This window comes from Equus caballus, chromosome 5 (assembly GCF_041296265.1).
Source record: "Equus caballus isolate H_3958 breed thoroughbred chromosome 5, TB-T2T, whole genome shotgun sequence".
Lineage (NCBI taxonomy): Eukaryota > Metazoa > Chordata > Mammalia > Perissodactyla > Equidae > Equus > Equus caballus.
In genome coordinates this window covers 64,454,779-64,470,988 of record NC_091688.1, presented here as the reverse complement: position 1 = coordinate 64,470,988, position 16,210 = coordinate 64,454,779, and the positions used below count along the sequence as shown (strand labels likewise).

At 34.4% G+C, this 16,210-nt stretch overlaps 1 protein-coding gene across 4 annotated transcripts in view; it reads left to right on the top strand.

Annotated features, from left to right (window-relative positions):
- The window catches only part of GPSM2 (G protein signaling modulator 2), a 47,426-nt gene that overhangs the window by 1,996 nt on the left and 29,220 nt on the right, over positions 1 to 16,210 (top strand). For 2 of the 4 annotated variants that reach the window (XM_023641511.2, XM_070268597.1), the window contains exon 2: positions 8,500 to 8,802. The exons of the other annotated variants lie outside the window; for them this stretch is intronic. In XM_023641511.2, coding sequence (XP_023497279.1) covers positions 8,747 to 8,802 — 56 coding nt within the window. In that variant the 5' untranslated portion in view covers positions 8,500 to 8,746. The remainder of the gene's footprint in view (positions 1 to 8,499; positions 8,803 to 16,210) is intronic. 4 annotated transcript variants of the gene reach the window in all.

The following is a 16,210-nucleotide window of genomic DNA, read 5'->3' as shown; positions in this document are numbered from 1 at the left end:
ACAACACATGTCGGGTAAGTATCATTGTGCCCAAACCAACTCTGAGAGTTTAACTCGCTCAAGATCATGTAACTAAGTCACTGTGCTGGGATTCAAACCATGGCCAGATCCCAAAGCACATGCTGTATCGCTTCGGTGTTTACTTAAATCTCCTCCAGGTCTCTGGATTCCATTTGTGGGGACATAATCCTACTTTTAAGATGCCTGTAGGTGCTGTGTTTTGTTGTGAACTATGCAGAAACATTCCAGTCCTTATTTCAGAACTTCTTTCTTTCCTTCAATACCTTATAAATTACATAACAATTTCAATATCCTTTTAATCATCTTTATAAAAACAGTAAAAAATTAAGAATAAGACTTTCCTGAGTTATTTACATGAATATGAATGTACTCTTTACTGTGGAGCAGAAATGTATTAAGGTCTGGTTTTCTCACTATTATAGGATTCTTTGCTGCTTCATAGTTTTTATCTTCTTCCCAAGCAAGAAATCAAAAAAAGTTTGCTGGACATCAATTATATGCAAAGCCATTTCCTTGGTAGTGTAAGATGGCACTAGAAGGCTTCCTATTCAATAGTTGCTTCCGGAGTTTTTACAGTATTTTTCATCTGTCTCCTTGTCCTGCACTATGTGTTGCTACCAGATTATCTTCCTGACACGGGTTCAACTTTGCTGTTCCTTTGTTCAAAAATTATGAGGCTCCCCATTATGTGAATACAAGGCTGAATATGTGCTTCAGCCACATATGTATTCAGAGTCCCTCACAATTTAGTGCCCCCTTAGACTGCTCTTTCCCAACTCCCGACCCAATGGGCTTTTCCTGGCCCACATTCTGTGCATCCCCACCTCCTTGCTTCTGCTTGAGCCATTTCCCCATGCTGGAATGGCTTTTCTCCGTTTGCCTAATAAGGTCTACCCATCCTTCAAGGTGCAGTGCAGATTTCCTTGCTTCCCAAAAGCTTTGCTTGGCCCTTTTTACTTAGAATTATTCTTCCCATATCTTCTCATAACATTACTGCATTGAATAGAAACATTTTTCCACAGAATGGTGATAACTTTTAGAAGGGGAAGATAGAGTTATGTTTTCCTATGAAGAATTCTAAATTCAAAGTCTCTAGGGATACTCTTTAGGCATTTATAATCCTTTTGCATTTGGGATTTATTTCTGCTTAAAAATGTATTTGAAACCAATTTTGCCTTTTTAAAGTCCTTCTTTTAAGAGAACTGGTTTATTGTCATTTACTAAGTCAAGAACAATGCTCAGTAGAAAGGACCACTTCTTTTCTACTTCACTGCTGAGTTTTTCATCTATGTATTAACTGATTTAAGCTGATGGCTGACCAGCATCAGTAGTAAGTGGCTGTGGTTCCTATTCTCTGGTGACTTGGTAACCAGTTTTTCTTGAAGTTGTATTCTCCCCATTGTTTATTAATAAGTATTTTTTTTTCTGGCATAGTAATGTCTTCGTAAGACTGTATATTTTGAATTTACTTCTTTGAGCTCCTATTAATTGCATCATGTTTGTCCAATAATTTGTATAGACCCTAAAAAAATAAACATATATTTATTAACAAAACATTACAGATCGAAAAGGGCAAGGACAAATATATATATTTAGGGGGTTTTTGTAGAAATTGGGCTTAGTGTGAATCATCAGTGTTTTTGGATTATAAACATTTTCTTGTGCTCTCCTGGTCTTATAACCTGAGTAGTCATTTGGAAAGGACTGAAAATATAATTGGGGTTGTTTAAAATTTAGAAGTCTTTTTTTTTTAAAGTCATCATTGTGTTTTCTATAACCTCAGTATTATAATACTTATATGCATCCAATTTTATGTGTTTATAATAAACTAGAAATCGTTTTTCTTATGCAAGTGTCTAATTGAAACTCTTTCAACAGGTTATTAATTTTACTAATGGATTAAAAGGACCATCTCTGTTTAAAATTATAGGAGGGAAAATGAACGTTATTTGTAAACTCTGGGCTTCAGTTTGATGAGAAATAAAACCACGTTTTAGGGAGAAAAATACTAATTTTGTTCTAATGAACATATATAAGATCTTTGTCCTTTAGTCAAACATATTTATAGTCTTAAATATAAATAAGTAATCTTGTTGGAGTAGGAGTTTTGATTTGGTAACTGCTTTGCAGGGAAAAAGGTAACCAAGATTAGGGATGTTGCATAAAAGTAATCTTCCTTTTGTCCTTGAAATTTTTAAGCAACTGCTTCATGCTGTATTGAATTATTGTAGTCACTGAGTATTCTAATTATAAAACAACAGTTTTAATGATTAGTGTAGTAACTGGCATAATGCACATTGATTCCATGTATAACCTAAAAATAGAGCCCCTTTCTAGTTTATCACCCTCCAAAAAAATGTTCAATATTCAACTTCTTCCTGATTTATCCTGGGCTACCAAACCTTAGGACATTGCGAGGCTGCTGGTGTAGTAATTATTATAGCCATAGTGCTTTGTGTAGAGACTGTTGGAAACTACTGTTGAACTACAAGCATTCAGCATCTCTCACCTAAGTAGACTCATACATTTGGTCCTTTCTCACTGCTTAACAACACTGCTAAGATGAAGGCTTGAAATATTCAAATCTTTCTCCTAGGTTACATTTTATTTTAGGATTTATCTAATTTGAAATTTCATATGTAGCTTTTATTAGTGTTTTGGTTGTCCAGGGAGCGTAATTCATTGAAGTCCTTTAGCTTTATGTGATGGATAAATTATATATGTTCCTCACCAAAAAAAAGGAAGTTTATATATAGTTTACTTGTTTAGAATGGTGAGCTTTTAGGTGTAAGCATTTGAAAACATGAAAAGGCATTCTTATTTTTTATTACTAAAATTATTTTTGGCTTATTTTACTCTGAAATGGTTCCATTCATTGTGTTACATTTTTAATGTTCACAGCTCTGGACCCGAGTCGTTTTTTTTTAAAGCTGCCAAGAATAAAAGTGAGAGTTTGAAATTGATAGTGCCTTGGTATGTATTTGATATCTTTTATAATGACCCATGAGAATTAATTTCAGATACTACACTTGGGAGCCCTTGTGACTGGTGCTGCACCTTTAAGGTATAGATTTATTTAGAATCTAGAACCATTATTCCAATCTATCCTTTGAATTTTATTCTATTTATTTAGCTGGTGAGTCACAAACACAAAATTTTATAATAAAATTTGGTTTAATTAGCATTTATGCTGTTAGTTACACTTATTTTCTAAACTATTTTGGCCTAACATCTCACAGACTAACATTGATTATTGCAAACTTAAAGGCTAGTGATACATTAAGACTTAACCTTAATTGGAGTATATACTTTAGGATTATATATTTGCTTAAGAAAAACTGCATTAATACAGTTTCTACAGCATAATCTGTAGTATATTCTCTTTTCTTGAGAATGATAGAGAATAGACTGATCTGCTTAACTGAGCACTATGATTGTTTATTAATTTGGGAGTGTGTAAAGTAGGTTACATTTGATATATATGGCAATTATCAGTTAACACTAAAACCATATTCTCCACTATAGGTAGATATACACAGATACACACACAGAAATAGTCTTGAGTTATCTTTAGCTCACAGTAGTATTATGCAACAGTTAGATTATATTGTTGGTTTAGAGATTGAATATGAAGAATAAAGAATCAGAACTTTTATGCATTGCTTTAATTTTTTTTCTTCTATTGGAATTTCTCTTTAATTTTGCCACTGACCTATTGCAGTGTTAACATTTAGATTTCATTGGTACTTTAAAAATTTTTAGTTCTAAAGATGTGCAGAAATTCAAAACTATCAGTCACTCAGTTTACTCTCCCCTCCCCAGATCCTTCCCCATTTATCAAATTTTATCTGATTTCAAGTTATCTCAAGCTTGATATCTTTATTTTTCCTTCAGCTGTTATTGGTGAATATAGCATTTACCAAGTACAGTTTAATATAAGTATTCCATGTTTTCCTCTCTGAAATGTCATTTTTGCAATCCAATTTGTCAGTCATCGTGTGTATGGCTACCGTTGCACCTTCCTCAAAATTGGCAGTCTTGTAAGCTCTCTGTTACTGCGTGACCTTTCCTCTCACATCTAATCAGTGAGCATTGTTTCCATTTTTCTCTGGGTACTCACAGCCAGATTACTTAGGTACCCAGCATTTCTTGGTCCTGACTTCTCTTGCTTTAGGCACTAATTTCCCACATCAGTCATATATTCTGATGTCAGAATAATTTTTCTTGCCTTTAATTGGCTCCTCAACACCGGCCACACTGAAGTCAAGCTCTGAACCTTCTCTCTGCTGGACTTTGTTCACTACACCCGTGGCCTTTTCGTACCCTCTTCTCATATTCTTCTGTGGACACTTCCTGCTTTTACCTTCCTACTCTTGATTTTGCATGTATTGTTCCTTATACTTGCTATCTGATTTCTACTATATCTTTCAGATAAAATGTAATTAGAAATAGAAGTTTGGACTAGATGACAAGCCGTATTTAGTCCATCTAAAAATAAGTTAGTGTCTGCTTACAGACACATAATTTTGCAGAAAATAACTAGTTTACTTAGGATAGTTACTTCAGTTTATTTTAGAAGTGGGTGTTTTGGCATCCTACTTTATTAGGCTCATTATTACTATGACGTGTATTTGTTACTGTAACCTGTACCCTAAATTCTAATGTGAAAGAACTTATATGTTCTTGATTCTTCTCCATTGTTAATCCTTGCTTAAATTGATAAAGGGCTACTGTATCTGACTTGGAACATTACAACTGAAAGGGATTTGGAGAATTTGGATATTGTACCTTACAGGGAATCATTAGGATAAGAGAAGTTCAAAGAATTTAGATTATCTAAACTGGAGGCAAGAAAAGTTAAATTATATTTATTGTTTGATGGGTGTTACCAGTTTATAGAGATATTTAAAGAATCAGAACAAAGTTTATTGGCATTTACATTGCAGTCAGGAGTAGTTAGTTTAGATAAATTGAAAGAAGGACAGAACATATAAATGTAATTGTCTATCCTATATTTTTCTCCATCACCTAGTTTGCAAATATTTTACTGCCAATGGAGTAAAGCAGGGCTAGGATTTATTGTTCATTCTGATTGCATACCTTGGACAGTGCCTAGAAGTCCACCTACTTGTATGATGGGAGTCTGCCTATTTTGACTTCCTAATTAGGGAATTAAATGTGAGGCAATCAGAGTTATGTACCAGTTGATTTTTCTATATGTTCTGTCAGTTTCTAGGATATGGGAACAAATTGTTGCTTTCTCTTTATTTCTCTGTGGTCAGACCAAAAGATGCTATGAGCTAACAGTTTGGTTAGCAGTGAGGTTTTTGGAGCATTGTTTGTTAAAACGTGGGAGATGCTATTAAGGACATCTGTGTTCCTTGCAAATTGTAAGTCTAAATGGACGTTGAAGGTTGAACTTACTGAGTTCTTAATATTCTTTCAAACCTATAATTTCCATTCCATTTCCTGGTCCTGTCATTAAATTTTCTTATGCTAATGAGCAATTCATAATTTAATATTTGTTGCAAATTTTATTAGTATTATACTGGTCCTATGTAAACTATGTGCTAAATATGAAGTGGGTTTGTTAACTCCAGGTAATGTGGAGCATGAATGAACACCTTGTTACTGAATTGGTTAGAGAGTTCTTATAACGTGAATCCTTGAATCAAGAATTGCTTTTTTGTTCAGTGAATAATTGTAAGATAAGAAATGCTACTTAATTGTTACGGAGATTATAATGTAAGAGTGACTTTTTTGGGGATACTCTTCTTTTGAGAACAGTAAAACCATATTATAAATTGTCCTTAGTAAAATGATGAATAGCATTCTCTCTGCCTTCTTGCTTGTTTTAATTATTTTTAAAATGGTTCTTTATGCAGTCTTAATCAAGTAAGGTATTTTACAACTCCATTTATATACATTTGTTAATTTGGCTACATGTTTACTTCATTTTAATAAATATGAAATTAGCATATTTTTTAATGATTGGTAAAACTCAGACTTTCATTACACTCTCGTGGATGAAAAAATATTTCGATTAAATTATAATTTAATTTAATTCTAAGTTAAATTAATTCTAATATCTCACCTTCTGCCCCATTTTATAAATTACAGCCTAAACCTCAAGTAGATAGTGGCAGATAGTTTGGTTGACAGTTTAGTTGTATAATATAGATGCACTTTGCAGCTATTACTATGACTATCTACACTAATTCCTTTAATAGTGTTTTTTATTAAGGAAAAAAGATGCACAATGGAATTCTGAACAGAAGGAAAAGAGAATATTTGTTGGATTAATGGCTGCTACGTATCTTTTCCTCCTTTATTAAGACACTGCTTCCTTTGTTGGCCAAGGGATGGGAAAAAGAGAAATACTATTTTGTATTTCTTATGTGCAAAACTGGTTATCAATATGAAAACCTGATTTCCTCAAGGAAGCTTGTCAATATTCCCAAGGCTGATCCTTTCCACCTTCCACCTTCCTCCTCTTCACAGGTCCTAACTACTCTGTTCCCTAGTAACCTCTCTCTAACTGTATTTAATTAACAAAGCGGTGGGTGTGTGTTATTTAGAGTCTGGTTTATGTTATAGCTGAAATACTTAAAAGGATGTTATGTATAAAAGGAATTAGGCTTTATTAGATGGCAGCAGAAGGAAGAAAAGGGTAGAAATGGAAAGATTACTCAAAGTACAGAACAGCTTTCTAAAAAGGCTATTCAAAATTAGGATTAGCTGTCTTATGACCTTTCTGGGAATGTTGTAGTAAATGTTGGACTAACTGACCTATAGGTTGTTTATAACACTGAGATTCCAGGACTTTATGATTGTATCTATTAATTTATATATACTAATTGTATTAATTAATTTATGTATACACACATGTATATCTTAATCTTACCTATTTGTCTCTCTTACCTGTTACTTTAAGGATTATAATTTATATCTGATGGTCTGTACTTTCTCCATGATATATCTGGGTATGGATTCATTTTTATTTATGCTGTTTAGGATTTAGTGTGCTTCAATCTGCTAATTCATGTCTGTCTTCAATTCTGAAAAATTCTGTCTTTATCACTGAAGATTTTGTCTTTACTCCTCTTACTGTTTTTCCTTCTGGTACTCCAATTAGGCCGATGTTAGAGCCTCTCATTTTGTCGTCCTTTTCTCTGAACTACTCTTTTGTATTTTTCATCTCTTTATTTGTGTATGTCTGGATAATTTCTTCAGATATTCTTCTAGACATTCATTCTCTCCTTAGCTTATCTGCTTTGCTGTTTAACCAGTATATGAGTTATTAATTTCAATGTTCATAGCAATATTTTGAATAGTAGCGAAAAAAGAAAATCCAAAAAACTACAATCCAGTTGCCCATTAACAGAATGAAAAATAAATTTGGTATACAATAGAATATAATATAGCAATAAAAGTATGTGAATTTTAGCTATATGCAACAAGAAGTGAGATGAATCTCAGAAATAATGTTAAGCAAAGCCATGCAAAACTAAGTGATGCATTATTTAGGTCTATACAGATATTTGCGGCAAAATTATAAAGACAGACAAGGGAATAATGACAAAATTCAGTTTAGAGATGACGTTAGAGGGGAAAGGAAGGTGATGGGTTAGGTTGAGGCACCCAGGAGACTTCAAAGGTGGTGATAATGTTCTTTATCTTAAACTGGGCGGTGTTGTATAAGTGCTTATTGTGCCATTCTATCATACACATATTTCCTAAATTTCTTTTGTACCTACCCAGTATTAATAAAAACATTTTAAAGACCTTAAACAGTTTAAATAGAATATACTTTGAGAGCAAATGACTACAAGTATAATCTAATTATCAGCACAAATATCTTCTTTGAAGAAATAAATGTACAGTTTAGAACTGACTTGTTCAAATAATTATTGAATTTTCATTTTATTTGTTGATAGCAGTTTTTGTTTTGTTTTTTTTTTGCTGAGGAAGATTCGCCCTAAGCTAACATCTGTGTCAGTTTTCCTCTTTTTTGTATGGGGGTCGCCACCACAGCATGGCCGCTGACAGGTGGTGTAGGTCTGCATCTGAGAACTGAACCCAGGCTGCCAAAGCGGAGCGAGCTGAACTTAACCACTAGACCATGGGGCTGGGCCAATAGCAGTTGTTAAAAGCTTGAAGGATCAAAATTTTGTTTTTAGATACTAAGATCATAATATGCTTCTATTTTTGTTTATAATAGAAAATGTTACATAAAATTATTGTATTTCAAGCCAATTTAAAAAATTAAACTAAAGTACAGTTCTCAAATAAATCTCATCCTTCACATCCATATTTAGAAGCTCATGGTGACAGTTAAGCCCTCTGCTGTTTTTCTCCTGTGACTGACATGACAGCAGTCTGTGGACTTAGCTGTGTGATTATGTACAGCTTGGAATTACTTTAGGATATTCTTTGAAAATAGGACTTCAAGCAAAGCATCTTGTATTCCTTTTGCAGAAATGTTGGTGAAGTGCTGCTGAAAGGGCCAGAGATGCAAGGATTGGGACACATTTTGAACCTTTAAGCTGTCTGACATTGACCTCCTTTTATTATTAACAAAGAAGAAGCAGGCGCTTAGGATGTATTAACACCAACTCATTAATATACTAACTGGACAATGTTCTGCAACAATTCTGCATTGTAAAGGACTGGATTGGCAAAATAAAATTATTTCAATTTATACTCAGCTTTATAATATGACTCAATGGAGGAAAATTTGATAAGCATGAGGGAAGACCATTCTTTTCATGTTCGTTACAGGTAAGACTACTGCTTTCTTAGTGGGCGATTTTTAATCTTTATTTATTTAAATGTGTTTAAGTCTGATCATTTCAAATTTAAATTTGAAAATATTCAAAATGTGCCAGCCATAGTTAGTGTCTCCTGAAAACAATGTTTTCTTTTTGTTGTGGTTGTAAGTTTTATATCCTTTCTATAAGAAAATGGTAGTAGAGTCAAATTATATTGTTTATTAATCTGTGGAAGTGTTTATGAATAGTTACTCTATATTTTATAACTATATATAATATGCAAATATAAAAATGAAGTATGTTTCTAAATCTTTGGGGGTGAAAGATGAATTTTGTAATGTGGTCAGCTGAATGACCTAATTTTTGTGTCACAACTTTTAAATGGTCATCTTTTATAAATGAGCTTTTTAAAAAGGTATTAACATTGGAATGCGTGGGTACTTTCTAAACATGATAAACTAATTGCCAGTTTAATATTTAGTGATAAAATATTAATGATAGTTCTGATACATTTAGGGACAGAGCAAGGATATCTGCATCATTATTTAACATTTGTTCTGGAAGTTCTAGCCATTGCACTAAACTATAAAATAAACACAAATATTAGAATGGAAGACATGTAATTATTAGTAAGGTGATTAGATACTAATAGATTCTATATCAAAGTTTTTACAAGTTAATATTAAGTAAACATCAGAACTTATAGCAATGAATAGTATTCAGAATCTCTAATGAGTGAAGGTGTTTACTGCCAAATCTTAGATGTCTTAACACATTTTTAAGACATGATGAGATTTATCATCCTTTGGAGCAGATGGTTCATGTTAGGGCATGGTGCCAAGGAAGTTTCTGTAGGTAAGGTGAGGGCATTTCTATTAAAAATAAAAATGTTTCAAATAAAAGAAAATGGAAGACATTCAATATACTTAAAATGAACTTTTAATATATGAAATGCCCTCACTCTACCCTTTTGGGCATAGTTCTAGAAGCCTGGGAGTTATTTTACATACTTTCTTCCCTTCTCACTCCCTATATCTAGCGTGAAGCCTTGCCAGTTTTACCTGCTAAATGTTGCTTAGATTCATCTACCCGTCTGAATCCTCCCCACCACTGCTAAAGTTCAGGCCCCCGTTGTCTTCCCTCCAGACTCCCTTCAATCCCATTCTTAGCCTCTTGGAATCCATCTTTTTAATCTGCCACTAGAGGGCTCAGTCTAAAAACACAGAGCTAACCTTGTAACCTTTGCTTAATCCCTGTGGGTGTTCCTGTTCACCTGTAGGGCAGAGCCAGGCTTAACATAGTACCCAAGATCTTCCATTATCTGGCCTTTACCTATTCCTTTGTCCTTACTTCCTTCCTCACCTTGAACTTGAGCTCTGGTTCCCTGTACGTGTCATGCTGTTCCATGTCTTAGTGTCTTTGCTCACGCTATACCCTATGACTTGAATACCCTTCTCACTTTCTTTGTTTAGCTAAGTCTATTCAATATCTAACATTCAACTCAGAGATTATCTTCTCCTGGAAACCATTTCTAAACTTCATAGTTTGGCTATGTGCCCTCACTGTGCTCACATGACATCCTGTACATATCTCTTTCTTAGCACCAACTATATTAGAATTCAATGTACCTGTTTATATATTTGTCTCCTCCCCGCCCCCCAATCCCTTCTTTGACCATTAGCTCCCTTAGGGCAGCCATCATGCCTAGCATGTTGTCTGGCTCATAGTCCACATTTGATGGAATGTGTATTGAACTTCACTGGACATAACCATCAGATGAACCTAGTAAGATGTTTATCTATCTTGCTAAACATTTTCAAGAGGAGTATACCTCTTAATACTGTAAGAGCAGTAGATAAGGAGGAGCGGATTGTACCTCTGCCTGTAGGAAGGTCTTGGATTTGTCCTTTTCCCATGATACAGCATAGGTCAAATGTGGTTATACATTGGTATAGGACTTCCCCAAAAGACACTTAAAACTCTGTAACTATTTTTAGTAAGAATATACCAAACAACTCTCTGCCTTCATCGGTGCTCTTCGATCAGTATTCTGTATATCCATTGAATTGTTTTATAATTGCAGGCAATAGTTTGAATCCTTTATGTTAGGAGGCATGGCCTACTATAAGTTACTCTTCTGCTCTGGTAAACACTTAGATGTAATGTTTTGTCCATCTGGTTCTTTCATTGTGGAGGTCCTCATCTGTCCGTGGAGGAGTTTCTGTGGCACAATGAGTTTGTAATTTTGAAATGGAATAATTCTTTGGACACTAAGCAGCCTCCTGAGAGATAATCAGAATGCTTTATGAAATATTTTGCAACCTCTTTGTGAAGGTAGAGAGAAGTGGAGAATGATAGTAAAATGGAATAGTTTCTAAACTTTAAAAAAGTATATGATTGATTTTAAGTAATTATTGTTAATTTTTTTTAGTTATGACAATAGTATTGTGATTATATTTTTTGAAAATGACTCATCTTTTAGAGATACATACTAAAATATTTACAAATTAAATCATATGCTATCTGGAATGTACTTCAAAAGAATCTGTGGTGGAGAGTGAGGTTGGAAGTAGAGATGAAACATATATTGATAGTATATCATATATTGGTAATTGTTGATGTTGAAAGATGGATATATCAGGTTCATTATATTAGTTTCTCTAGTTTTGGATTTGAAAAGAATTGGTATTTCCTTGTTCATACTTGTTGCTATGAATAATAAGCATTTCAATACATTAATGTTGTAAAATTAGAGTATTGCACATAAGTTGTAAAGGAGTATAATTTTGGTATTGAATACTTCAATTTTGCTAGATAAATGTAGTTATTAATAATATTCTTTCCTGAAGAATAGTTTGAGGTAATGTGGAGTGGTGGAAAGAACACTGGCTTTGGAGACAAAGGCAGGATTTCATTTCTCATCTTTGCCTTTGTATGATCTTGAGCAAGTCACTTAACCCTGTCTGAGCATCAGTTTTTCCTTCTGTAATAATACCTATCTCAGAGGGTAATTTTGAGAACTAAATTTGATATAATATCTAGTAAAATCACTTTCAAAACTGTTACCAATCAAAATTTAAATCAAGATAATTTTGGAATAACTAGATATGTGTGGTAAAGTGAATGGGTGAAAATTGTTTATGGGGGCTAGGACTGGTAATAGAAAAGGTCCGTGCCCAATTAGAATACATGGAAGGTGGAGCTAAAGTCCATAAAAAGAGATTTAGCAACCACAGAAGACAGACAGCACAATAGAGAAGATGCCATCAGAGCACTCTTGTTTTGAATCTTAAGTCCTGAATCCCATCATTTATTCTTTTCTTTTCTGCTGAGGAATATTCGCCCTGAGCTAACATCTATTGCCAATCTTCCTCCTCTTGCTTGAGGAGGATTTGCCCTGAGCTAACGTCTGTGCTAATCTTCCTCTATTTTGTATGTGGGTCACTACGACAGCGTGGTTGCTGATGAGTGTTATAGGTCTGTGCCCGGGAACCAAACCTGGACCACTGAAGTGGAGCATGCCAAACTTAACCACTAGGCCACGTGGGCAACCCTCCCATCATTTATTCTTTTTTTTTTTTTTGCCCCTGCTTTTTCTCCCCAAGTCCCCCCAGTACATAGTTGTATATTTTAGTTGTGGGTCCTTCTAGTTGTGGCATGTGGGATGCTGCCTCAGTGTGGCCTGACGAGCGGTGTCGTGTCCACGCCCAGGGTCCAAACCAGTGAACCCCAGGACTGCGAAAGCAGAGCACATGAACTTAACCACTCGGCCATGGGGCCAGCCCCTCATTTATTCTTAAATAAGTATGTAAGCCCTTTGAGGGGAGAGTCAGATTTGGACATCATCAGTATTAAATCTTTTAAAATGATGTAGCATCAAAGTTTTAATCCTCTTTTGCTTTCACTGACATACTGTGAATGCAAAAAAACAAAATTAAGGAGGTAAAGAAGAAACTCTAGAGTAGAAGTAAAAATAATAAAATATAAAAATTAAGAGAAATTGAAATGACATGTTTGTGCAGAAAATGAGGAATTACAGCTATAATGTTCAATCTATTAGCAAAAATGAAAACATTTCAGTCAAAGATAGTACTGTGTTTGTTTATTGTTATTAGATATGTAGTTTCTTTGCTTATACAACTAGATAAGCCATTAGGAAGAATAAAAGAAACATTGCACATGGGATGTATTTTAATGAAGAGGTATTTTCCTGGTTTGCCTGCTACTCTGGGTATGTTCTTTGTTTTCAACTCAACTGGTAAACAAATGAAGTAATTCTATTCTCTCATAGAGATAGAGAGGATATGAAATTACTTTCTCTGTTACTATTTAATGATCTTCTGAAAAATTTATAAACCAACCTTCCTTGACTATTTCGCAGTTAGGTATATTTGATTGCGTTGTTGGAGATTTTGCCAGAATATTGACTTCTTTTCTAATAAAATATGCCAATGTCATAATATATCTCAGAATTAATCATAAACTAGGGAGTTTTGGACTTCATTTCGGGAATTAGTTACTGAAGTAACTTTTCTAAGGTAGTTTCTCCTATGGGGCATTTTCACTGCGTGGACTTCAAGGATGGCTGGGTAGCCAGCAGGGCTCTAATTTGCTATCACTCTTTCTAACGAGAATTATGTAAAATGCCTTTTTGAAAATTTGTAGACACCATTCAGTCTATCGCTAAATTTTGTTAGATGCAACATCATTTGTATTGATGGTTCCAGTATAGTGTTGTATAGGTTTAAATCCAGAAGGTCAGATATCTGTGGTGAAGATATTTATTTGAAGAAGACACTTCCCTGTTTTATATGGCTATAGGATACACTGTTGTAAACTCCAATTTTTACATGTCTTAATATGAAGAGCCACTTCTGCCTTATCTCTAATTTCCTGGCCTGCAACCTGATCATCCTGATGGTGCTGCTGTGTGTGACTACTTCTCTCCGTCTCCCACAGTGAAATCATGTGCCATCATTAGTATTCATTGTATGGTAGCATGTAATTTTTTTAACCAATACTCTATTGATGGACATTTAAGTTGTTTGTGGTTTTTTGCTGCTGTGAATATCCTCTTACATATATCTTTGAATTTCTGTTCATATAGCTTTAAGATCAATTCCTAGCAGTGAAATTGCTCACTGTATAATTTTTTTACATAATTGGAATCATGCTTAAATTAAAAAATTTTAATAGAAAAAGTAATGTATTTTATATGTAAAAATATCTTTTCTGGGGCCAGCCCTGTGGCGTTAAGTTCGGCATGCTCCTCTTTGGCTGCCTGGGTTCATGGGTTCAGATCTCAGGTGCAGACCTACACCAATCATCAGCCATGCTGTGGCGGTGACCCACATATAAAAAGTGGGAGAAGATTGGCACAGATGTTAGCTCAGGGCTAATCTTCCTCAGGAAAAAAATATATATATATTTATATATGTTTTCCAATTTTTCCCCTATGATAATTCTTAGAAGCTGAATGATTTCAGTATTTAGACAAATAAAGACAACTAGTTCAGGTACCTGATCTAGCAAAAGAACCCTTGAATAAAATCACATTTTTATATATTAATCTTTTGCTGACTCATTTCTCTTTACACACAGAATACACCAGTAACCTCATAAAATCTTAAACAAAAATAATGTTTTTCTTTTATGAAATCACATTTTCAAAATACAGTTCTAAAGGGCAGTTTTCACTTGTGAAAAACAAAAACAAGCTTTATTAATTTGAAATGACATATAAAGAAATATAAATTTAGCAATTTAAGGTTTCTGCTTTAACTCATTTATTTTTCCATGTACTTTAGAACTTCCCTCCTATATCTTGACTTGGTCTCATGTTGGAGCAAAATGTTAAATAGAGTTTTGCTTGCATTATTTTGCCTAGATCCATAAAGTGAGGGTGAAATCACTGCTCCAACTGTGAACAGTCAGCTTTAGCTAAATCACTTGAATTATAAAAAAAGATGCCTGGATATAAAACTTGAAAATTACCTATCAGAGATGACTACATAAATCTGCTTATTCTGAACCAAAAGTCTGCTTTGAACCTTTGTAATTGGCTCTGTTAATCGTAGTCCAGACTTTTCTTTTAGCTTCATCAGATTTATTTGCCACTTTTACAGTTCTATTTAAATTTATGGCTCTAAAGAACTTTGAGGTTTTATAGGCTAAAAGACAGCACCTGAAGAAACAAGGTAATTGACCTGCAACTAGGAGTACAAAAACGTACTCATATTTGAATGACTTCAGGGTGAGTGGTGGTTTAATTCACATTTCCTGTTAAAGCAGTGATTCTCAACCCTCGCTAGTACGTTGGAATTACCTGGGGGCTTTTAAAAAATACTGACGGCCAGACCTCACACCCAGAGAAGGGGAGGGACATTGAGAGTTTAAAAAAGTGCTCCATATGAATTCTGCTTTTGTGCAGCCAGGGTTAAGAACCACTGCTCTGTTAGAGTTGCTCAAAATTAATTCTAGTAAGGAGCAATTTAGTGCTGCTTCAGAAATTTAAATGCTGGATGAGCTAAATCAGTTTTCCAGAGGGTGATATGTATACCACTGGTGGCACATAAGGTAATATTACTCTTTTTAATTTTAATAGTTACATATTTGTTTTAATGTGCATTAGAAGATAAACATAAATATCACATCAAACTCATAGTTTCATGGATACTGCTTTGGATGAAGCTAGGTTTTTTTTTTTAATAACTGTGCCAATTTAAAGGAAATTTGCCAAATTATAGAAACACATTTAAGTGAATGATAAGGTAGTACATAGACTTGGCAGAAATCATGGAAATGTTGAAGAAAGACAATGGCACCTTTGGTGAAGGGCATCTACTGAAGTTCAGGATTAGAACCTGAAGTATCAGTGGCAGACTTTGAGAATTAGAATCTCTGCAAATCTTTAAATCATTACTTTCTAATGTAAAGTTTCTTGACACTTAGTTCTCTTATGGAAGTGTGCCTTGTGGATCAAGATATTTTGCTCCTCTGTTTTTCTAAGGTACAGGTGATCCTTTGGTGGTAAGAAGAGGAAGGAGTGTGTGTGTGTAGGTGTGTGTATGAGTGCAGGAGACAGAGAAAGAGAGATGGATGGTAGGAGGGGTTGATGGGACAGGTAAGTAGATCACCTGGATACTTGGACAGAGAAGAGTATTCGGGGCCTTCACCTTCCGCAGGCACCCTTCTTCTCCCCAACTCTCAGGAAGTCCGTAAGTCTGCCACAACTCAGAACAGTTTAGGAGACACTACTTTAGGTTCTTTCGTTGGTAAAGTGGTTTGCTCTGGGTGAGCCAATTAAAATGGGCTCCACATAAAGATATTTAGCTATCCCATATAAAAGACCTCTGGAGGTTCAGAGATATTTGAATGGGCAAATTAGGTCTTGCTATAAATAATAGTTTACTGTTTTA